The 25140-nt window shown below is 36.9% G+C and overlaps 1 protein-coding gene across 9 annotated transcripts in view; it reads left to right on the plus strand.

Moving 5' to 3' along the window:
• The window catches only part of LOC140731232 (kynurenine--oxoglutarate transaminase 1-like), a 156845-nt gene that overhangs the window by 117315 nt on the left and 14390 nt on the right, over positions 1-25140 (plus strand). For all 9 annotated transcript variants that reach the window (XM_073052746.1, XM_073052743.1, XM_073052744.1 and 6 more), the window contains 5 exons: positions 2083-2203; positions 8092-8168; positions 10252-10341; positions 12937-13123; positions 13707-13783. In XM_073052746.1, the coding sequence (XP_072908847.1) occupies positions 2083-2203; positions 8092-8168; positions 10252-10341; positions 12937-13123; positions 13707-13783 (552 nt within the window). The remainder of the gene's footprint in view (positions 1-2082; positions 2204-8091; positions 8169-10251; positions 10342-12936; positions 13124-13706; positions 13784-25140) is intronic.

Raw genomic sequence — 25140 nt, forward strand, 5'->3', positions numbered from 1 at the left:
TACTATTCTCAGATCACCACAGATGTTCTAGATGTAGTTACTTTCCAGTAAGTGTTTCAACAAGACTTCCAAATGTTGGTAGTTTTTGTTCATGTGTACTACATAGCTGATTGGAATTGAAGAGTGGACAGTGCTGTTGTGTAGCGGTGCAGCTTTCAGGCTTAACCCTGAAGAATCAATGAAAAGATGCCATTGTTGTGGGTCATGCTGGTAACACAAACCACGCTCAGGTAAGTCTGGACAAGATAGAAAACTTTTCGGCTTATATTGTGGGCAACATTTTAATTGACTTGAATTACAAATTGAAATAACAAATCTAGGCAATTCCAAAGAACAATGATGCATGATAGGGAAATTTCATGCTGACTTTCATGATCAGTGTCCAAAATCCATAAGATACACCCAAAAGTATTTAGGAAGCAAAATCTTTGTTGTCCAGTGTAATCATGGTATTGAGAATATTGACTGGTGAACATTTCTGTTGTTAAAAAAATGAAAGCGAGCTGTTGGTGTTCAGAGAAGGTCTTCCTTGTATGTCTTTCCAAAATGCTGGAGGAATTCAGCAGGTCAGGCAGTATTTATGGAGAGGAATAAACAGTTAATATTTCAACCCAAAAGGGCTGAGACCCTTCATCAGAAGTCATCAGAATGTATTTAACCAGTTGAAGGATAAATAAGAATAGTTTCATAAAGCAATGATGTGACCTCCTCTTTATCACTAACTCAAAAGAGTCCAGGTTGTAGCCAAGGACAGGTCCAGCTAAGAGTTTATTTAATCTTGTTGCATCACCAGCACCAATGTTGCTCCCCCAACATAAAGCCTCAAAGAAGACTGCACTCACTACAACAGACTGGTAAAAGATCTCTAACATTCTGCTGCACACATTGAAGGATCTTAGCTTCCTTGGAAAATAGAGTCTGCTCATTCCCTTCTTGTAAAAAGCCTTGGTGTTAGTTTTCCAGTCAAGTCTGTTGTTATAGATGAACAGCCAAGTATCTGTACTCCTCCACCACCACAACTTCTTCTCTCAGAATGTATATGAGACTTCACAGTCCTATACCTCCTAAAATCATTCACCATCTGCAGATTTTCTGTTGTTTCACCATCTCCCTGGTATTGGGATTTTTCTCAGTGAACTCAGTTGACAATCTGGAGCAAACTTGGGGAAGAATAATGTCTCTGGTCAGCACTGCAAAATGCTTGAGAGTATTTGCCAAGGGTTTATTCACATTGCATTTGGATATATTTGATATCAGAAATATTGCTGTTATAAATTGTCTATAATTTTTGACTACAATGCTGAAAATAGTGTTTGTGGAACTAAAATATGACATTAAAAGGTTTTCCACTCATATGAATCAGCATATAACAAATTCTCCTGGTTTTCATCAGACTGTGATAAACAGACCAGGTCCCAGATGACAGTTCACAATCCAAGCAGTTTCTTGCTGTTTTGGTAGTTCAGATTGATACTGAGAATTAGCCCTAGGACCAGTGGAAGAACTCAAAGGTTCATTTGGCTTACCCAATGTAAATCATCAATACATCTCTTTTTTTCTTGTAGGGGAAAACAACTGTACTAAATTGTATCACAAGGCATTTTAATACTTATTTACTGTAAATCTCTTTGGAATGTTTCCAAGATATGATGAGGTATTCCATAAACGCAGATCATATTTTAATTCAGTGACATAATGTATTATTACCCAGGCCTTTTAGCCACAAAGGCCTTTTTACCTCAGTTTTAAAAGGAAACATTTTTCTCCATGAAAATGTAGGCTGGAGATTATACTTGATAAAAACTGTTGCTTATTCAAACAATTGTAAACAGTGTGACCAGGCTTGATCGGAATGAGAAAAGACGTAAAAACAACATGTTCTGCTTTGTGATGGACATTCTTCTCTAATGAGTAAAAGGAAATGGGTCAGTTCCGTGACTTGACTAAAAAGAGGAGCCATGTGAAAGATGAAAGAATGATTAATCCGGTGGGACAGAGGACAAAGAACAAAGGAAGTTTAGGTTGATTTACATCTGCTTCAAACGTATTACTGAACATTTTTAAAATTTTATTCCAAATTAGGTTTTTAACCGCGAAGAATTGCAAGTGATTGCAAATCTCTGTATAGAACACAATGTCTTGTGTATTAGTGATGAGGTATATGAGTGGCTGGTGTACGATGCTAATGAGCATGTGCGAATTGGTAAGAACGCATCATTTAACATTTATTTATTTAGTAATACAGCATGGAGTAGGCAATGCAAGTCACACCACCCCAGCAACCCATGACAAACCCAATTAATACTAACCTGGACAATTTACAATGACCAGTTAAAATATCTGATATGCCTTTGGACTATGGGATGTCATTAGGTTTTCTTGTAATGAATCTGATTTACGTTATACTTCTTTGTTAAAGAAATTAAAGCAAGATAATTCATTTTATGACCTGAGTCACCTTAAGAGGTTCTTTAATTTTAACTCTTAAAATTAAGAAACTTGAGGTTCTTTAATTTCCTTCTCTTTTTGGTCAGCTAAACATTTATCTAATGTATCAACTGATTGAGTGTTCCAAGTGGACTGGCAGCCCTTTGACTCAAAGGTTTCTTTATTTTGCTCTCCTTGGAAATCAGTACTATGTGCATACACAGCTCATTTGAGGTCTCTTCTCCATCTGTAAATAGTTTTTGTTTATACAATTGAATGCCTTCTGATTACTGTACTTAAATGCATTGCATAACTTCACACTAATTAATATTCAGCTATATATCAGGATGATTATAATAATCTAAAGGTTACAGAAACCAGTGTCTGTCTTTTATTGCAGCAGTCCTGAAAGTATTTGTAAGGTTCTGTTTACTGAACTGATGTCCAGTCAGACCACTGCTAATACACTAACTTAAAAAAATTAAATTAGTATGTTACTTTCTGCAAATTTCTCATTTACTGTTCCAACACCAAATGTTTAAGATCATCCTTTCTATTGAGACATTTTACCTTAATTCACTGCCTCTTCAACCTTAATATGTGAGGGGTTCCTGTTTGCAGATATTAGCAGAAAGAGAATACCCATGCTGTTTGGCTCCTCTTTCCCTGACTACTCCATTATTTGAGCCTTGAATTGCCATCATCCCCACATAAGTTCACTTTGCTTTCATCAATCTCTTGCATCTCAAGTCTCTTACTGGATAAATTCCTGACCCTTTCCGGGTGTTTGTGTTAGCTGATATCTTCACTGCTTCTGTTTCATTGGGTTTAATCTTGCCTTGCTCCAAACCCTTCAAAGCTCATGTTCTTTCCCTGTTCTGTACACAAAATTCTATCACAAACAGCTGAAAGTTAATAAACTTACAAAGAAGCTCAACAACCTTATGCTGACTCCAAGCAAGTCCAAAACAGGTCGTCTCATTCTCTTGCCCTCTGATTCCTGTTATTTTCCCCTTTTGAGTACTTTAATTCTTTTCTTTGAATGATTGAACCTGCCACCACCACTTGCCCCCGTCAGTACAATCCAGTGCATGTATGTATTTTTTTCTTGGTTGTTTTGTCAATCGCTTTCATTCTGCATTATCTGGTTCTTAACCCTTTTGCCATGGTAACCAATTCACTGTCTACTGTCTGGAATCTGTCAGATCCCCACTCAACCCCTTCCTTTGCAGAAGCCCTATCTCCTTCTGTTTACGGAAGTAATTAAGCCCTCATCTCAGGAATCATTTTGTCAAATTTCTTTTGCGTTCACCTGAGGCCTTGCATGTCAAAGTTCAAAGTAAATTTATTATCGAAGTATGTACTGTATACTGTACTGTGCAAAAGTCTCAGGCACATATATATTGCTAGAGTGGTCACTAAGACCATTGCACAGTATTGTTTATAGTAATTTTATGTATTGTACTGCTGCCAGAATAAAATTAGTTTCATGACATGTGTGAGTGATGATAAACCTGATTCTGGTAGGGGTTTCTATTGTGGTCTCAGAGTGGGAAGAAGGTAGGAAGAGGGGAATCATGGTTGGGAAAGGGGGAAGGGAGAGGGGAGGGAGCAGGAATCACCAGAGAGACGTTCTGTAATGATCAATAAGCCAGTTGCTTGGAATCAACTGATCTTGCCAGGTGTCCTAGGGCTGGGTGTGTCTGTATCTGCGCTAACACATGCGCCTAGCTCTCCTTCTCCACTACCTGTCACATAACCCTCTCACAATGCCACCTTCACCATTCTCAACATTTTTTTGCTCCTGCCAGATTTGCAGACTTGCTCTCCACTCCATGTTGACAAATGCAGTCTGTGCAAAGTCTTGGGCCCCCTAGCTATATATATGTGCCTAAGACTTCTGCACAGTACTGTATGTCACCATATACTACCCTGAGATTCGCTTTCTTGCAGGCATTCACAGTAGAACACCTTATCTAGTCCTTTCAACATTTGGTAGGTTACAGTGTGATTGTTTTCCCCCCTGCATTCTTCTAAATTCCAGTGAGTACAGGCCCTAAGCTGCTAAACGTTCCTCATATGTTAACCCTTTCATCTCTTGATAATCCTCATGAACCTCCTCTAGACTCTCTCCAATGATAACACATCCTTTTAGCGATATGGGGCCCAAAACTGTTAACAATACTCTAGCAAGTGTGGCCTGACTTGTGTTGTATAAAGCTTCAGCATTATCTCCTTGCTTTTATATTCAATTCCCCTTGAAATAAATGCCAAGATTGCATTTGCCTTCTTTACCTTAGACTCAACCTGTAAATTAACCTCCTGGAAGTCTTGCATGAGGACTTCTAAGACCCTCTGTACCCCTGATGTTTGAACCTCCTCCCCATTTAGATAATAGACCATAAGCTATAGGAGAAGAATTAGGCCATTTGGCCTATCGAGCCTGTTCTGCCAGTGAGGAACAGACCCTTTTGGTCCAAATGCTGCACTGCCCAGCAACCCAACTATTTAATACTAGCCTAGTCACATGACAACTTACAATGACCAATTAACCTCCTAACTGGTACATATTGTATTGTTGGAGGAAACTGGAGCAACTGGAGGAATCCCATTTGGTTCACAGGGAGAGCATAAGATGTGTTCGACTACAGAGTTCTGCAACATTCATGTCTCAGGGATTGGACTGTATATTTTTTATCTGACTAAATTTTACAGCTTCTTATATGTGCTTGCTATCTTATATATGCTTGCTATTTTATATGTGTTAGATGTGTCTTGGTCAATGTATGACTGCTTGTACTGTATTTTGCACCTTGGCCCCAGAGTAAAGCTGTTTTATTTTGGCTGTATTCATAGGTATTCATGAATAGTTGAATGAAAATTAAATTTGAACTTGTACAAACGCTTCACAGGCAGTGCCAGAATTGAACTCTGAACTCCGGAACAACATTCCCTCTATTCCCTCAACATTCCCTAACAGCTGTGTGGGCCAACCATTGCTCTAAGCAGGACAATTTTACGCCCTGAAAACTGTGCAGCATCTTAATTTTTTTGTAATAGGCACATTACAGACCACAACTAAGAACACAAGTAAACAATATCAGGCAGTCAAAGCAACTGACAGGCACAATGTCAAAAGTAAAATGTTTTGACTAGATGGCATCAGCGTTCAGCAGGCTAGTTAGTGGTTTATAACAACAGGCTACTAACTTCCATTCTGTGTTTATTGCTACAATTTGTAACAGTGTTGTAACTTGAAACAATGTAAATATGGTGAAGCTCTAAACTGTTTCAAAGATTGTGGTAAATTTATTATTTAGAAAAAATATAGATTATATTCATTAACAAATAATTATAGGATATTGCAAATTAACATAAATTTCAACATTATATTAACATAATTTTATGATTATATTAACATTATGTAAAAGAAAATTCCAGCTGCGCAGCAACAAAGGCTAAGTGTGCGGGAGTGTTTCAATTATGGCATGGCCATGCACCCATGCAACTTAAGGGGAACAGTGCTCCTGAACACTCTGAGGTGTAATAATGTTACTCCAACCATTATGCTATCATATGGATATATTACCCTCGACAGTAAAATTCCAAGTAGAGGGTTGGCTTAATCTGGTGACACCCAACTCTTTCCACTGTTTCATGTTTAAATTATTTATATTATTTTTGTTAGCTTGTCTGACATCCAGTTTTGAATAAACTTTTTCAACTTGATACGACAATCTGAAGCTAATTATCTTCAGCTGCAACCACCTTTCTCTTGTTTTTGATTTATGTGCCTTCCAGGCTAAGTTTTTATTTTAAAGTATACTGCAGAATAGACTTATTGGTTGACCTAGACTTTTCATTATTTAACCTCCACATAGCACCAACTACTTCTATCTGTGCCTCAATCCTTCACTGCTGAAATGAAATCACTTTTGCCAGATTATATAATTCATTTGTTTTCTTTCTCCTTAGTTTCTCCTTTTCCATCACTGATAAACTCCAGTTTTTCAGAAACTAAGCTGCACAAGTTTCTGAAACCTTGGTTACTTTTTTTTAATCTCTTGATGAATCTGTATTGAAGCCTGAGTCACCACTTGATTATTTTTAATGTTTACCTCTCCCCAGCATTTGTGCTCTAGAAATTCCACTCAGCCTCTTCAGCAGCCTCATCAAAATCTTTTTTTTTACATAAATCAGTTACCAGAGCTAGTCTCTCATTTTCTAGTTCTGGTTCCACTCTGGAGTAGAATTAAAAGTGATCCATAAACTCAAAAGATTTGTTGTTTTTAATTTGATTTATCGGTTGTATAAAGTCTGATCCAGTTATTATTGGTGGATGTGCAGAAACAGGCATACCACTAATTTTAACTAAGTAATATATAATATAATTGCACTATTTAATATTTATTGCAATATTTAATATAAGGGCAGTATAATCGCATGTAAGTACAATTACGAAGGAAGCACGGCACCGCCTCTACTTAGAACATAGAAAACCTACAGCGCAATACAGGCCCTTCGGCCCACAACGCTGTGCCAAACTCCTTAGAAGTTGTGAAGATTTGGCATGACATCTAAAACTTATAAGCGTCTTTAGATGTGCGGTGGAGAGTATATTGACTGACTGCATCACAGGCTAGTATGGAAACACCAAAGCCCTTGAATGGAAAATCCTACAAGAATTTTACGACCCAGCCCATCATAGGTAGAGCCCTCCCCACCATTGAGTACATCTACATAGAGCATTGTCGCAGGAAAGCAGCATCCATAATCAGGGATCCCCACCATCCAGGTTATCCTCTCTTCTTGCAGCTACCTTCAGAAAGAAGGTACAGGAGCGTTAGAGCTCACATCATCAGGTTCAGGAAGTTAATACCCTTCAACCATCAGTCTCTTGAACCAGAGGGGAATAACTTCACTCACCTTCACTTGTCCTAACAGCACAAACACTACACTGATGGGGTGCCCAACAAACCCCAGCTTGCCCCTGTGGTGCTGCAACCCAGGAAGTCTTCCACTTGGTTCAAACATGCCCTTACCAAGATCCAAGATGGTTTTGCTGCAGTTCACCGATGTGGCCTCGAGCTGGAGTAGTGGCTTGACAAAAAACAATTATAAATGTGAAGAGAAAAACACCCTGCCATACAAAACAACAACTTGCCCTATTACTGAACTGTTCCCACAACCTATGGATTTACCTTCAAGGACTCTTCATCTGATGTTATTGATGTTTATTGATTAATCATTTATTATTATTATTTCTTGTTTTTCCTTTGTATCTATACAGTCTGTTGCCCTGTTGGTGTGGTCATTCATTGTTCTATTATGGTTACTGATATGCTTGCAAGAAGACTAATCTCAAGGTTGTATATGGTGACATAAAGTACATGTACTTTGATAATAAATTTACTTTGAACTGTGAATATTTCCTGAGGTTGCACTGTAATACAAACTGCCAATGGCATGCACTGTTTGGAAAATCTGTTTGCAGTTGTAAATTGTGTTCAACTACTATACTTCTATGGCTGCAAAATGTCTGTTAATGTACTAATAAGGCTCCAATGTGGAAACATGCAGAGATTTTTAGTGGCTCTTCCTACATTTTTGTACATGCACGTATTTCTGCCTCTAATTAGCTTCCTCTTGTACTTGAATTCCTAGCCAGCTTGCCTGGGATGTGGGAACGAACCATCACTGTTGGGAGTGCAGGAAAATCTTTCAGTGCTACAGGATGGAAGGTGAGCTGGAAAAATACTTTACAAGTGAATAATCTATTAATTAACAGAGCTAATTAGAACCATTTACTTGTGGCATTAGTACAATTTCTGTGTAAAAATGTAGGCAACCAGTTTGGGTTTGGATCAAATCACAAGTTTGTTTTCAGTATAATTAAATTGGTGTTAACTGGACAGTAGAGCTGTGCAGATCCACTGCAACGAAACGGGCTTAAGATCTACTACATTTTACAAATTTAATGCCTGGTTCATTGGCATTGTGACTTGGCCATTGTAGTTAGAAATACAAGAAGAAATTAACCTTCTGAGCTCAGCATGTTGCTTGTAATTGGGATGTTGCACACAGTTGGTTTGCTAATGGATTGCAGCTGTTAAAAGTACTTAAATTATGCCTCAGAAATAAAATGAGATTATTTAATAGAAATTCTATACAAAACAAATTTGTTATAAACCATTTAGAGTCATAGAAAAGTGCAAAATGGAAACAGGCCTTTTGGCCCATCTAGTCCATGCCGAGCTATTTAAACTGCCTATTCCAATCAACCTGTACTGGTACCATAGCCCTCCATACCTCTACCATCCATGTACGTATCCAAACTTCTCTTAAATGTTGAAATCAAGCTCGCATGCATCATTTGGTCTGGCTTTCTATACCTCTCATAATTTTGTATACCACTATCAAATCTCCTCTATTCCTTGTAAAGTAATGGATTTTAAGTCCTAACCTATTCAGTCTCCATTTAACTCAAGTCCCCCAGGCCTGGCAACATCCTTATAAATTTTCTCTGTACTCTTTCAACCTTATTTACATCTTTCTTGTAAGTAGGTAACCAAAACTGCACACAATATTCCAAATTAGATCTCACCAATGTCTTGTACAATTCAACGTAACATCCCATCTCCTATACTCAGTACTTTGATTTATGAAGACCAATGTGCCAAAAGCTTTCTTTACGACCCTATTAGTGATGCCACTTTCAATAATTTATGGACCTGTATTCCCAGATCCCCTTGTTCTACCGCACACCTCAGTGCCACCATTCACTGTGTAAGACCTACTCTGGTTGGTTCTACCAAAGTGCAACAACTCACACTTGCCTGCAATAAATTCCAATTGTCATTTTTCAGCCCGTTTTACCAGCTGGTCCAGATCCTGCTGTAAGCCATGATAGTCTTTCTTGTTCACTACGCTTCCAATCTTGGTGTCATCCACAAATTTGCTGATTGAGCTAACATCATTATCATCCAGATCGTTGATATAGATGGCAAACATCAATGGATTCAGCACTGATCCCTGTGACACTCGACAAGTCACAGGCCTCCAGTCAGAGAGGCATCCATCTACTACCACTCTCTGGCTTCTCCCGCAAAGCTAAAGTTAAATCCAATTTACTACCGCATCTTGAATGCAGAGTGACTGAACCGTCTTGACCAACCTCCTTTGTGGTACCTTGTCAAATGCCTTACTAAAGTCCACGTAGAAAACATGCATTGCTTTGCCTTCAGCTTTCCTGGTAATTTCCTCGAAAAGCTCTGTAAGATTGGTTAGACACAACCTACCATGCACAAAGCCATGCTGACTATCCTTAATTAGTCCATATCTATCCAAATTGTCTCTTAGAATACCTTCCAATATCTCCCCCCCCTGCTGATATCAGAGTCACTGGCCTATTATTTCCTGGTTTATTTTTAGAGCCTTTCTTAAACAGTGGAACAACATTGGCTATCCTCCAGTCCTTTACCTCACCTGTTGCTAAGGATGATTTAAATATAGGGCCCTGGCAATTTCTGCATTTGCCTTCCACAGGGTCCAAGGGAACACCTTGTCAGGCCCTGGGGATTTATCCACCTTAATTTGCTTCAAGACAGCAAACACCTCCTCTGTAATCTGTATAGAGTTCATGAAGTTGATGCCCTTTTGCCTTACTTCTCTAATCTCTGTGTCCGTCTCCTGAATAAATACAGTTGCAAAGAATGCATTTAAGTTCTCTCCCATTTCTTTTGGCTCCATGCATGGATTTATATTTTATTTTCTAAAATATTGCTAGATGTTACAGATTTTGCAATACTACTTGATTTATAACAGATTGGATGGGCATTTGGACACAAATGCATCATCAAGCATTTGCAGACCGTCCATCAGAACTCGGTCTACCACTGTTCTACTGGAGCACAGGTAAGAAGTATCTAAAATAATAGTTTGGCAACTGTGATTGCATGGAGTTGGTTACATTCCCATTTTGAGAGAGAATTACATCATGTATTTGTAATAATACATTTAAACTGAATGGTGTCATGCATCACAGAAACCCTGTTAACCAAGATTTATGTCTAAAATAATCCCATTTGCTCACATCTGGCCTGTAAACCTTCCCTGCCATGTACTTGCCCGGGTAACTTTTACAAAGACTTCCTACACCTCTCCTGCAGCATCAGTGTTTCCATTAGCTTCCTGATGTACTGCATAAAACAATCCCATTTCTTGTCACCCATTGTATTACAATAACCATCAACATCCTGCAATTCTGCCTTGAGCCACCTATAATAGAGGCAATTTACAGTAACCAATGAACTTTCACACTACAATATAAAAGTAAGGATGTAATGAGGCTTTATAAAGCTTTGGCCAGACTGCACAGAGCATTGTGAGCTGTTTTTGGGCCCCTTATTTAAGATGGGATGTGCTGGCATTGCAGAGGGTCTAGAGGAAGTTCATGAAAATTATCCCTGGAATGGAAGTGTTGATATACAGTTGGCCCTCCTAATCCGCTGGGGATTGGTTCCGGGACCCCCCCGGTGGATACCAAAAATTGTGGATGCTCAGGTCCCTTATTTATCCTGTCTCAGTGCAGTAGACTTTAGGACCCGGCACAGCTCTGAATCCACAGTGTTTCTGTTCACGAAAATAATCATGATCACGATTGAAAATCAAGTAGAAATAATAAAGTGATTGGAAAGAGGTGAAATGCCATCAGTCATTGGAAAAGCGTTAGGCTACAGTTGGTCTACGATCAGAAAAATTTTAATGGAGCTTGTGAAAGGCCCTGCCCTGATGAAAGCTAAAATTATTACTAAGCAATGCAGTGGTTTAATTATTGAAATACATATGTTTCTTAAGTGTTTTATATGCATAGAAGGGTAAAATATATACTATATACTAAGCCAAACATTTGACTAACTGATGCTGAATAATACCGGATGTACCTGTTCCGACTTCAAATCAGACTTAAAGACAGACTCAGGAACGGAACTTGTTCATAACCCGGGGACTGCCTGTACTTTTAAATCATCTCTAGATTACTTATAATACTTAATACAATCTAAATGCTATGTAAATAGTTGTTATTCTGTATTGTTTAGGGAATAATGACAAGAAAAAGTAGTCTGTACATGCTCAACAACAAGTGCTGGAGAGAGAACTTCCGGGTTTTCCCGATCCGCGGTTGGTTGAATCCGCGTATATGGAACCCGCAGATAAGGAGGGCTTATGAGGAACATTTGATGGCTCTAGGACTGTACTTGCTGGAGTTCAGAAGAATGAGGGCAATCTCATTGAACCCAATTGAATATTGAAAGGCCTAGACAGAGTCTATGTGGAGAGGATGTTTCCTATAGTGGAGGAGTCTAGGACCAGAGGGCACAACCTTGGAATGAAAGGACATCCCTTTAGAACAGAGGTGAGTAGTTTCTTTAGTCAGAGGGTCGTAAATCCCTGGATTTTATTGTCACAGACAGTTATGGAAGCCAAGTCATTGGTATATTTAAAGCCGAGGTTGATGGGTTCTTGATTTGTAAGGGCATTAAATGTTATGGAGAGAAGGTAGGAGAATGGGGTTGAGAGGGATAATAAATCAGCCATGACATAATGGCAGAGCAGACTTGACATTCTAAGTTACCTAATTCTACTCCTGTGTCTTATGCTCCTATCTTCAGGATGTGGGAGCAAATCTGAAAGCCACAAAGTTAAAGGAAGTTACTCTACCTCTAATCTTGGCCAGCACGCTGAATCTGATTTACTGCACTTTTTTCATCACCATCAATTATTTGAGCCCCTTCTAAAATGTACCGCTTCTCTCCTTCAAAAAAACTTATTTTTGTAAACCCATGTTATAAAGAATCTATTAGTCACAAATTGTTCAAACTTGACATTTGTAACTGAGTTCCATGTACTTTTTATTACCTACACCACCACCCATCCTTTACCCTCTTCCCCCATCTACTCGCAACAAACTTTGTGTTTTGGATTTCTTTCAGTACTAAAGATGCTCATAAACAGTTTTTTTGTAATTTAATACAGTTTGGAGAGCCCTAATGATTAAATACCTCTAATTATGAGTAGCTGGTGTTTAAACAGTTAAAATCACAAAGCACAAAAACACTGTTAAACCATCTGCTTGAAACCAGATTATGCATTACTTTGAAGCAATCCCAGACCCTAGGGTGAGATCTAGTCTGCATTTTACATCAGTGAGACACATTAGCAGGTCCATTTACAACATTTCTTAAAAAGTGGCAGATTTCCTGGGTTGAAGAATCAACACCGTTAACAATATTTCTCAAATGTGGCAGATTTCCTGGGTTGACGAATCAGCATTCTAAATTTAGCACAAGCTAATTCTCAAGGAGACAAGTTAACTTCCTCTATACATTCCCCAGGTTAATTAGTATTTTGAAGCAATGTAGTATCACACAATATAAAAATTGATATTGAACTGTTAAGTTATATAGCATCGAAATAGAGTGCACTTTTTAAAGATTTTTTTCCCTACAGCAAGCAGTAGCAGAGGGGTTTGAGAGAGAATTTGAACATCTGGGTACACCAGAAAGTTATTTCATCTGCTTGCGTAAGGAGCTGCAAGTTAAGCGTGATCGGCTTGCTGCCTGTCTTGCCTCTGTGGGATTGAAACCAGTTATACCTGAGGGTGGTTACTTCTTGGTTGCAGACATTTCAGAGGTCGGTGAGTAAATATTTGTACATAAACAATTCACATTGACTGATCTAATTTGTTTTTTTTTAATGGTACTGTAATAGCTGGGCAGATGTCCAACAACCACATGTTAAAATGTCAAAAAAGAGAAAATCTGCAAATGCTGGAAATCTGAGCAACACACACAAAATGCTGGAGGAACTCAGCAGGCCAAACAACATCTATGGAAAAAAAAGTACAGTTGACGTTTGGGCTGAAACCCTTTGGGAATATATTAAGTGTATTTCTATATATATACAAATTACATTTCCATTTGGTAATATTAAATATTGGTTCTAAATGAGCCACTATATTATTTTAAAGTGTAGTTTTCCCTTTTGTTATCATATTTTGACCAAGAGAATCATGATTAGCTCCACCTTAGGTATAGTTATAAACTTGGTAAGTTGAACATAAAAGACATTCTGAACTGAATTTTGTGAGATCTGTCTTCACTTTTTCAGGCTAAGAACATTTCTGAGTTTCATAATGTGCATTAATAGAATAAGATGAAATGGGACAGGATTGTCTTCTCAAGTTTTCAGCTTTCTTGTGTTCTTTATTTTCCTTTCAGATGTTGACCTGCCAGAATCCACTGAAACGAAGGAACCATATGATTATAGGTTTGTGAAGTGGCTCATGATCAATAAGGTAGGAAGTTGTAAAATCAGGTGTAGCTGACTAAAATTTGTAATTGTTCTTGAATATAAATATGGAAATTTTAATATTGGGCCATTATAAATGCCACTTTAATGTGCAAAATCTTGAAATTTCCAAATGATACATTGCTAATTCTTTTAATTCATTTAGGTGTCATGTCATTTCCCACCCCACCCCACCCCATGCCCCGTTACGTTATGTGGTGTAAACCAGAGTAAATCATGATTTTGCCTAAATCCTTCCTGCAGCTGTAATCTATGGTATCAGGACATGTAAAATAGTATCAGGCTGAAGATCAGATCAGCTTTGATCCTTGTGAATAGATGCAAGAGGTCATAAAGCCTAAAACTAGTTTTTAAAGTTCAGACCACTGTATATTTTTTTATTTTTTCATTAGACTCTGCAGTCTTATTACTGAGCCACGGTAATAAGAAAGGTAAAGAAAGGTACACATCAGACTTCCAATATAACTCGGAGTCCTGCCATGTGCAGAAGTTCGCTGATGACACGGCCATAGTGGGGTGTGTCAGGAATGGACAGGAGGAGGAGTATAGGAAACTGATACAGGACTTTGTGATATGGTGCAACTCAAACTACCTGCGTCTCAATATCACCAAGACCAAGGAGATGGTGGTGGACTTTAGGAGATCTAGGCCTCATATGGAGCCAGTGATCATTAATGGAGAATGTGTGGAGCAGGTTAAGACCTAAAAGTATCCGGGAGTACAGTTAGACGAGAAGCTAGACTGGACTGCCAACACAGATGCCTTGTGCAGGAAGGCACAGAGTCGACTGTACTTCCTAAGGAGGTTGGCGTCATTCAATGTCTGTAGTGAGATGCTGAAGATGTTCTATAGGTCAGTTGTGGAGAGCGCCCTCTTCTTTGTGGTGGCGTGTTGGGGAGGAAGCATTAAGAAGAGGGACGCCTCACGTCTTAATAAGCTGGTAAGGAAGGCGGGCTCTGTCGTGGGCAAAGTACTGGAGAGTTTAACATCGGTAGCTGAGCGAAGGGCGCTGAGTAGGCTACGGTCAATTATGGAAAACTCTGAACATCCTCTACATAGCACCATCCAGAGACAGAGAAGCAGTTTCAGCGACAGGTTACTATCGATGCAATGCTCCTCAGACAGGATGAAGAGGTTAATACTCCCCAATGCCATTAGGCTTTACAATTCAACCGCCAGGACTTAAGAACTTTTTAAAAGCTATTATTAATGCTTTTTGAGATAGTGATTTAGATGCATATCATATTTTTTACTGAGTTAAGTATTGTATGTAATTAGTTTTGCTACAACAAGTGTATGGGACATTGGAAAAAAGTTGAATTTCCCCATGGGGATGAATAAAGTATCTATCTATCTATCTATCTATCTATTGTTTAGGATACATCTGTTACATAGTTTTTAATGCCTATATTTTCCCAAAATTAGAACAAGAAATAGATGTAGCCGTTTTGAACCTGGTTCTCCATTCTCCTATAACAGATAATTTTATGTTAAGTGGCCACGCCACCACTTTTCTGATTTATCCCTTGATACCAGAAATCTATCAAACACTGTTTTGAAAGCAATCAATGATAGACCCTCCACAACTCTCAAAGATGGAGAATTCCAAGGCTTCACCATCTTAGTGACGAAAGTATTCTCATTTGTCTTAAATGACCTACACTTGATCTGGGACAGTGATCCTGGTTGTAGACTCCTCAGCCAGTGAAAATATCCTTCTTGTATTATGTCTGCCAACTGTTGTACATGTTTATGTTTTTTAAAATTAGTTTTTTTATACATTTTCTACATTGCTACAGATAAAAAAAACCCAGATCGAAATGAAGAACATTAATACAGTGCAAAAATAAACATACAATAATAATATAATACAAAAGAAGATAATTGAGAAAGCACACAAATTGAAGATATGTAAAATTAGTATCCTCCCCAAGCTCCGCAACAAAAAAGAACTCCAGACCAACCACAACACAATCTAGAGAATATACATCAGGACATTCAAACCCCCAAAACTGTAAATACACTTAGCAACAGAAGATATTAATGCCTACTACCAACAAAAAAGGAGCTGAAAGCAAGGGACCGAAAAAAAAACCTTAGTTAAGAGGAAGGTTATGAAAGTACTCAATAAAAGGTCCCCAGACCTTATGGAACTTTGTATCCGAATTAAGAACTGAATAATGAATTTTTTCAAGGTCTAAGCAGGACATAATATCATTAAGCCATTGAGCATGCGTGGGCGGGGCAACATCCCTCCATCTAAGGAGGATTAAACGTCTAGCCAGGAGAGAAGCAAAAGATAATATTCGACACTTAGTCGAACTCAGATGTAAATCTGTCTCACCCAAAAAACTGAACAAAGCAATTAAAGGGTTAGGTTCTAGGTGGTGGTTCAGAATACAAGATAACGTTATGAAGACGTCTTTCCAAAATTTCTCCAAGCTAGGACAAAACCAGTACATATGAATGAGAGAGGCCTCGCCCCTTTTGCATTTATCACGGAGAGGATTAATGTTAGGGTAAAATCGAGATAGTTTAGATTTAGACATATGGGCTCTATGAACAATCTTAAACTGTAAAAGGCAATGGCGAGCACAAAGAGAGGTTGAATTAACCGATTTGAGAATCGAATCCCAAGTCTCATCAGATAAGGAGATATTTAAATCATGCTCCCAAGCCATTCTAATTTTATCCACAGGGGCACGCTGTAAGGATGCTAATTTATCACGAATAAATTATATTAAACCTTTACCTAGTGGATTAATAGAAAGAAATAAATCCATAACATTTTTCTCAGGCATTTCAGGGAAGTTAGGAATTAAAGGATTAATAAAGTGGCTAATTTGGAGATATCTAAAAAAATGAGCATTGGGCAGATTGAACTTAGCAGAGAGCTGTTGAAAAGATGCGAAGCAATTATCAATAAAAAGATCTTCAAAATGTCTAATGCCCTTCCTATACCAATCATGGAATGCTGAATCATACGTAGTAGGTAAAAAAAGGTGATTATGTAAGATAGGGCTAGAAAAGGAAAAACCATGGAAACCATAAAACTTCCTAAACTGAGCCCATATATGCAAAGTGTGTCTAACAAGAGGATTAACAATTAATCTGGACAAACTACTAGGGAGTACAGAGCCAAGAAGTGCAGAGATAGATAAATCTTTAGTGGAGCTCAACTCCATTGCCACCCAATTAGGGCACTCGGGTTGGCCATGGAAAAAAGACCAAAAGGTAGCACAACGTATATTGGCTGCCCAATAATATAAATGAAAGTTAGGTAAAGCCATGCCACCCTCTTTTTTAGATTTTTGGAGATAAACTTTATTAATTCTAGAGCGCTTATTCTTCCACAGGTATGACAAAATAATAGAGTCTAAGGAATCAAAAAAAGATTTAGGAATAAAAATTGGGATTGATTGAAATAAATATAAAAGTTTAGGGAGAACATACATTTTAACAACATTGATATGACCTACCAAAGACATAGATAGAGGTGACCATTGTAACAGACTCTGTTTTATAGTATATGAAAGATTGGCAAAATTTTCACGAAAGAGATCTTTAAACTTCCTTGTGACTGTAATCCCAAGATAAGTAAATTGATTATGAACTACTTTAAAAGGGAGATCACGAAATGTTAATTCTTGTGCTTCTTTATTAATTGGGAAAAGTTCGCTCTTATGTAAATTAAGCTTATAGCCAGAGAACTGGCTAAACTGATCAAGAAGTGAAAACATTGGAGGTAAGGATGTAGACGGATTTGAAAGAAAAAGTAATAAGTCATCAGCATAAAGAGAAACTCTTATGCTCAACACCCCCTCTCCAAATCCCGGTCAGTTCAGGACAATTTCAAAATGCTATCGCCAAAGGTTCTATAGCCAAATCAAAGAGAAAGGGACTTAAAGGGCATCCCTGGCGGGTGCCACGTTTGAGGTTAAATAACTGGGATTTCTGAAAATTAGTCAAAACAGAGGCAGTAGGACACAAATACAGCAATTTGATCCAAGAGATAAAACTTTGACCGAAGTCAAATTTTTCTAAAACTGCAAAAAGGTAGTTCCACTCTATACAATCAAATGCTTTCTCCGCATCGAGGGAAATAACACATTCAGGAATCCCAGTTGGAGGTGAATATAAAATGTTAAATAAACGCCGAATGTTAAAATAAGGAAGACGGTTTTTAATAAAACCAGTTTGATCATCAGAAATAATAGAGGGGATAACAGTTTCTAATCTATAAGCCAAAACTTTGGCCAAGATTTTAACATCAACATTGAGCAAAGAAATCGGCCTATACGAGGAACACTCTGTTGGGTCTTTACCCTTTTTTAATAAAAGAATAATAGATGCCTCATTAAAAGAGGGTGGCAATTTACCGTAATTAAATGAGTCAGATAATACTGAGAATAACTGAGGGGAAAGAAGTGAAGAGAATGATTTATAAAATTCTATGGGGAACCCATCAGGTCCAGGAGATTTCCCTGAAGACAATGCAGAAATTGCAAAAGATATTTCTTCTGATGAAATAGGTGCATTAAGTTTGGCTTTAAAATCAGATGAAAGCGAAGGAATATTCAGATTATTTAAAAAGTGATCAACAGAGATATTGTCATTCAAAGATTCAGAGGAATAAAGTCGAGAATAGAAATTTTTAAATGTGTCATTGATTTCTAAGTGATCCGATGTAAAGTCTCCATTCTCCTTCCGGATCTTTGTAATATGTTGTTTGGCTTTGGAACGTCTCAGCTGATTGGCTAGAAATTTACCAGATTTGTCACCATGAATATAGAAGCGACTCTTACTTTCAAGAAGTTGGCGTTCGACAGGTTGAGTAGACAGAAGATTAAATTTAGTTTGAAGTTCTACACGCTTCTTGTATAATTCAGGATTCTTAGTTTGAGCATACAGTTGATCCAATTCTTTAATCTGATTAATGAGGTCTAATCGATCTGCACAGGACTTTCTATTAAGATTTGCTGTATAGGAGATTATTTGACCCCTCAAATATGCTTTCATGGCATCCCAGACAATCTGGGATGACATTTCAGATGATGTATTGGTGTTAAAATAAAAGGTTATCTGATCCTTAATAAATTTTAGAAAATCATCATCCGATAATAAAGTTGAGTCAAAACACCAGTGTTTATTCCTCTGAGGGAGACCAGGAAAATTTAAAGACAAAGTAATTGGGGCATGGTCAGAAATCAGTATACTCTGATAGTCACAAGAATAGACAAATGGAATAAGTTGATTATCGAGTAAAAAGTAGTCAATTCTAGTAAAGGTATGGTGAACATGTGAAAAAAAAGAGTAGTCTCTCTCAGTGGGATGAAGGAAACGCCATATATCAGAGATACCATAATTAGAGAGAAAAGAGTGAATAGCTAAGGCAGATTTAGTAAGTAGTCTAGTAACAGAGGACAATCGATCCAAATTAGGATCTAACCAACAATTGAAATCGCCACCCAGTATAAGAGAGTATGAGTTTAAATCTGGTAGCAAGGAGAAAAAACGTTCAAAAAAATTAACATCATCAAAATTGGGGGCATACAGGTTTGCTAGTACAACTTTAGTATTGTATAATTTACCAGAAACAATAATAAAACGGCCATTTGTATCAGATATCTTATTATGGAGTTCAAAAGGAATATTTGAATTAATAAGGATGGAGACCCCCCTAGCTTTGGCAGCAAAGGATGAATGAAAATGCTGACCCGCCCACTTTGACAGAAGCCGAGAATTATCAAAACTACGAATATGAGTTTCTTGAAGGAAAGCAATGTCGGCTTTGAGTTGTTTAATATGCGAGAAGACCTTCCTTCTTTTAACAGGATGATTCAATCCCTTTACATTCCAGCTCACAAATTTAAGTGAATTAACCATTATCAATTGTTAGTGCATAGAAGGTAGCAGGCATATAAAAAATCAAGCAGTACAATAACAGTCTGGGAGCAAAAATGTAAACATAGATCTGTAGAATCAAAACAGAGACATGTCCTGAATAACAAAGGAAAACAAAAGAAACAGTGAGTAGTGTTGGAACTGGAGAACCCACCTCCTCCTCGCAACCCAAAATTAGACGGCTACCTAAAAAAGCAGCTGCTCTACCAAAAAAATTAACCCAAGTATGACTTCCAGTTCTGTGTCGTTAACAAAAGTTCTGTATAAATAATATAGCAAATAATAACTAATTTATGCACTAGAAAACAGAATTATAAATAGGAACAACTTCAACAGAAGTATAAAACTTAATACAAAGAAAATCAGAAGAAAACTAAAACTAACCTACCCGCGAAAAATTATAAAAGATTAAAAGAAAAAAAAGGGAGGGAGAAAAGGGGGAAATTATAAAATTCAAAGAGAGTCCTTATCAACCATTTACAGGGGGAAAAAAAGCAACACTTAAACTATGAATCAACCAACAGGGAGGCCTTCAATAAAACTCCAAACCTCCAAAACAAGTTAAAGACAATTGTAGTTCTCTATAGATAAGGTTATACAAAAATAAAATAGATTACACAGGTAAAATCTAAAAGTTCGCAGGGAAACATTAAACTTAAATTATCTATTTAGAAAAAACGCACCAAGTCCAGGGAGAGATTGACTACAGCCCTTAGAGTTTCAATAGATAATGACTGAATTATTCAAGTAAAGTCTGAGTTCGGAAAAAATAGTTTTACTTCGAGAAGTACTTATCAACCATTTTAGAAGGTCAGGCTGGCTCCGAAGAAGACGAGGTGGCTGGAAGACTTCCAACAAACGCTTCAGCCTCCTTCACTGATTTAAACCACTTATAATCTCCAGTAGTAAGCGTAATTCGAAGATCGGCTGGGTTTCGGAGAGAGGGTCTGAATCCGCGATCAAAAAGCACTTTATGTTTATGTTTTTAAATAAAGTAATGTCTCATTTTTTTTCCAACTTTGGAACACTCTCCTTGTATGGCAAACCAACCATCCCTGGAACCAATCTAGAAAATCTATGCTGTCTGACTAAAACTGTATACCTTACTTCAGATGTGGTCTTACCAAAACCACATATAATTTCAGGAAGACAGCTTCACTCTTGTACCCAATTCCCATCAGAAGAACAGTCAATTGTCCACTTTAATGACTAATGCTCCCTAGTTATGGATTTCAGTAATGTGAACAACAAATTCAGATCACTTTCAAAATGCTTTACTCACCTTTCAGTGGAGTAAAGGAAATTACAATGGTATGAGAGAGAAGTTGGCCAAAGTAAATTAGAAGGAGCTGCTGGCAGGGATGATAGCAGAGCAACAATGGCATGAGCTTCTGGGAAAAATGAGGAAGGTGCAGGACAGATGTATTCCAAAAATAAAGAAATACTCAAATGGCAAAATATTACAAATGTGGCTGACAAGAGAACCATAGAACATTAAAGCACAGAAACAGGCCTTTTGGCCCTTCTTGGCTGTGCCGAACCATTTTTCTGCCTCGTCCCACTGACCTACGCCTGGGCCATAATCACTCCAAACCCCTCTCATCCATATACCTGTCCAACTTTTTTCTTAAATGTCAAAAGTGAGCCCGCATTTACCACTTCATCTGGCAGCTCATTCCACACTCCCACCACTCTCTGCGTGAAGAAGACCCCCCCCCTCCCATGTTCCCTTTAAACTTTTCCCCCTTCACTCTTAACCCATGACCTCTGGTTTTTTTTCTCACCTGGCCTCAGTGGAAAAAGCCTGTTTGCATTCACTCTATCTATACCCATCATAATTTTATACACCTCTATCAAATCACCTCTCATTCTCCTACGCTCCAGGGAATAAATCCTAACCTATTCAACCTTTCTCTGTAACTCAGTTTCTCAAGTCCGGACAACATCCTTGTAAACCTTCTCTGCACTCTTTCAACCTTATTAATATCCTTCCTGTAAGTAGGTGACCAAAGCTGCACACAATACTCCAAATTCAGTCTCATCAATGTCTTATACAACCTCACCATTACATTCCAAATCTTATACTCAATACTTTGATTTATAAAGGCCAGTGAACCAAAAGCTCTCTTTTCGACCCTATCCACCTATGACGCCACTTTTAGGGAATTATGTATCTGTACTCCCAGATCCCTCTGTTCTACTGCACTCCTCAGTGTCCTACCATTTACCTTGTATGTTCTACCTTGGTTTGACCTTCCAAAGTACAATACCTCACACTTGTCCACATTAAACTCCACCTGCCATTTTTCAACCCTTTCCTCCAACTGGTCCAAATCCCTCTGCAAGCTTTGAAAACCTTCTTCACTGTCCACTACACCTCCAATCTTTGTATCATCAGCAAATTTGCTGATCCAATTTGCCACATTATCATCCAGATCATTAAAAAAAAATTTTTTTAATTGAATTTTCAAATAGGTTACAGAAAGAAAAAAAATTATCAACCCTTCCCCTCAAACATATCCCTATAGAAAAAAAAGAGAAGAAAAAAGAAAGAAAGAAAGAATGCCTGGATATCGGAAGATCCCCACATGCTCCATGGAGTTCATAATAGCTTTAATATGTATATATATTTCTTTCCCCAGATAACCAATAATTTTATCTTCGGAGCACCTATATATTTAATCCTATCTTTTGTAAATAAGGGCGCCAAATTTTCAGAAATATTTCATATTTATCTCTTAAATTATAAGTAATTTTTTCAAGTGGAATGCAGCTAAATATTTCATTCTTCCAACGATCTGTACTTGAGTATGAATCCAATTTCCAAGTAACTGCGATAGCCTTTTTGGCTACTGCTAATGCAATTTTTATGAATTCTTTCTGATATTTATTCAATTTGGATTTTGATTTTATCCCTTCAATATCGCTTAGTAAAAATATTGTTGGATTATGTGGAAGTTGTATTCCAATAATTTGTTCCAGTAAAACTCTTAAATTTGTCCAAAAAGGTTGAATTTTAAAACAAGACCAAGTAGAGTGTAAAAAAGTACCAATTTCTTGATTACATCGAAAACATTGATCAGATAAATTTGAGTTTAATCTATTTATTTTTTGTGGTGTAATATATATTTGATGTAAAAAGTTATATTGTACTAATCTTAGTCGAACATTTATTGTATTTGTCATACTGTCAAGACATAATCTTGACCAACTTGTTTCATCAATTTTAATATTCAAATCAGTTTCCCATTTTGTCTTGATTTATGAATTCCTTGTTTAATTGTCTGTTTTTGAATCAAATTATACATACCAGAAATAAATTTTTTAATTTTTCCTTTATGAATTAAAGTTTCTATTTCATTAGGTTTCGGCAATAACATTGTTTGACCCAGTTTATCTCTTAAATAAGCCCTTAATTGGAAATAGCAGAAAAGAGTGTTATTTGATATTTTATATTTATTCTTTAATTGGTCACATGACATTAATATACCTCCTTCAAGACAGTCTCCTATATAACTAATCCCTTTGTGAAACCAGTTATATAAAAGTTGATTATCCATTGTAAAAGGGCTAAGTTTATTTTGAATTAAAGGTCTCTTTGCTAATAAAGATTTCTTTATCTCATCATCAACATTTATCTTATTCCATAAATCAATCAAATGTTTTAGTATAGGAGATTCTTTCTTTTCCCGTATCCATTTAGATTCCCATTTATATATAAAATCTTCTGGTATATTTTCTCCTATTTTATCTAATTCTATTCTAATCCATGCCGGTTTATCTTCATCAAAAAAAGATGCAATAAATCTAAGTTGATTTGCTTTGTAATAATTCTTAAAATTTGGTAATTGTAACCCTCCTAGGTCAAATTTCCATGTCAATTTTTCCAACGATATTCTTGACATCTTACCTTTCCAAAGGAATTTCCTCACACATTTATTTAACTCTTGAAAAAATTTCTGCGGTAATTGTATTGGTAGTGTTTGGAATAAATATTGTAATCTAGGGAATATATTCATTTTTACAGCATTGACTCTACCTATTAATGTTATTGGTAATATCATCCATTTATCAAGATCCTCTTGAATTTTTTTCAATAATGGCAAAGAATTTAGTTGATATAAATTCTTTATATCATTATCAACTCTTATACCTAAATACTTTATACCATTTATCGGCCATCTAAATTGAGTTATTAATCGACATTGACTATAATCTCCTTTAGTAAGGGGTAGAATTTCACTTTTATCCCAATTTATTTTGTACCCTGATATTTTCCCATATTCTTCCAATCTAGAAGATAATTTACGCAACAAATGCAATGGGTTAGTTAGATAAATCAGAACATCATCAGCAAATAAGTTAATCTTATATTCCTCCTGATTAACCCATAATATCTGAGTCAGTTCTAATTAATTCAGCTAATGGTTCTATCGCCAACACAAATAAAGCAGGTGATAATGGACAACCTTGTCTAGTTGACCTTGTTAACTGAAATGATGTTGAAATTTGGCCATTTGTCACCACTTTAGCTTTGGGGTTAGTATTTGGGGTTTTAATCCATTTTATAAAAGATACTCCTAATCCATATTTTTCCAATACCTTAAATAAAAAATCCCATTCCAATCTATCAAATGCTTTTTCTGCATCCAAAGCAACTGCCACACTCATTTCTTCCCTCTTTTGTGCCAAATGAATTATGCTAAGTAACCGAGTTACATTATCTGCCGATTGTCTATTTTTAATAAATCCTTTTTGGTCCATGTGTATTAATTTTGGTAAGTATTTAGATAATCTATTAGATAAAATCTTTGCTATTATTTTATAGTCCGTGTTCAACAAAGAAATAGGTCTATATGATGTTGGCTTTAAAAGATCTCTGTCTTTTTTTGGCAATACTATTAAAATAGCTGTTGAAAAAGATTCTGGAAGTTTATGTGTTCTTTCCGCTTGGTGTATTAGCTCCATAAAAGGAGAAATTAATAAATCTTTAAACTTTTTGTAAAATTCAGGCAGAAACCATCTTCTCCTGGAGATTTATTACTCTGAAGTGATCCTAGAGCTTCTTCGGCCTCTTTTAATGTAAAAGGCACATCTAATCCCTTCTGTTCTTCCGAATTCAATTTTGGGAGAGTTATTTGTGATAAAAACCTTTCTATCTCAACAATATCATTTTGTGTCTCTGATTGACACAGTTCAGAATAAATTTGTTTTAAAGTTTCATTGATTTCTAAAGGTTTATAAGTAATTTTATTTACACTTGTTCTAATTGCATTTATCGTTTTGGAAGCCTGGTCTGTTTTTAACTGCCAAGCAAGAATCTTGTGTGATCTTTCACCTTGTTCATAATATCTCTGATTAGTTCTCATAATTGCTTTTTCTGTTCGGTATGTCTGAAGTGTATTATATTGTAGCTTCTTATTAACAAGTTGTCTTTGT

This window comes from Hemitrygon akajei, chromosome 7 (genome assembly GCF_048418815.1).
Source record: "Hemitrygon akajei chromosome 7, sHemAka1.3, whole genome shotgun sequence".
Taxonomy (NCBI): Eukaryota; Metazoa; Chordata; class Chondrichthyes; order Myliobatiformes; family Dasyatidae; genus Hemitrygon; species Hemitrygon akajei.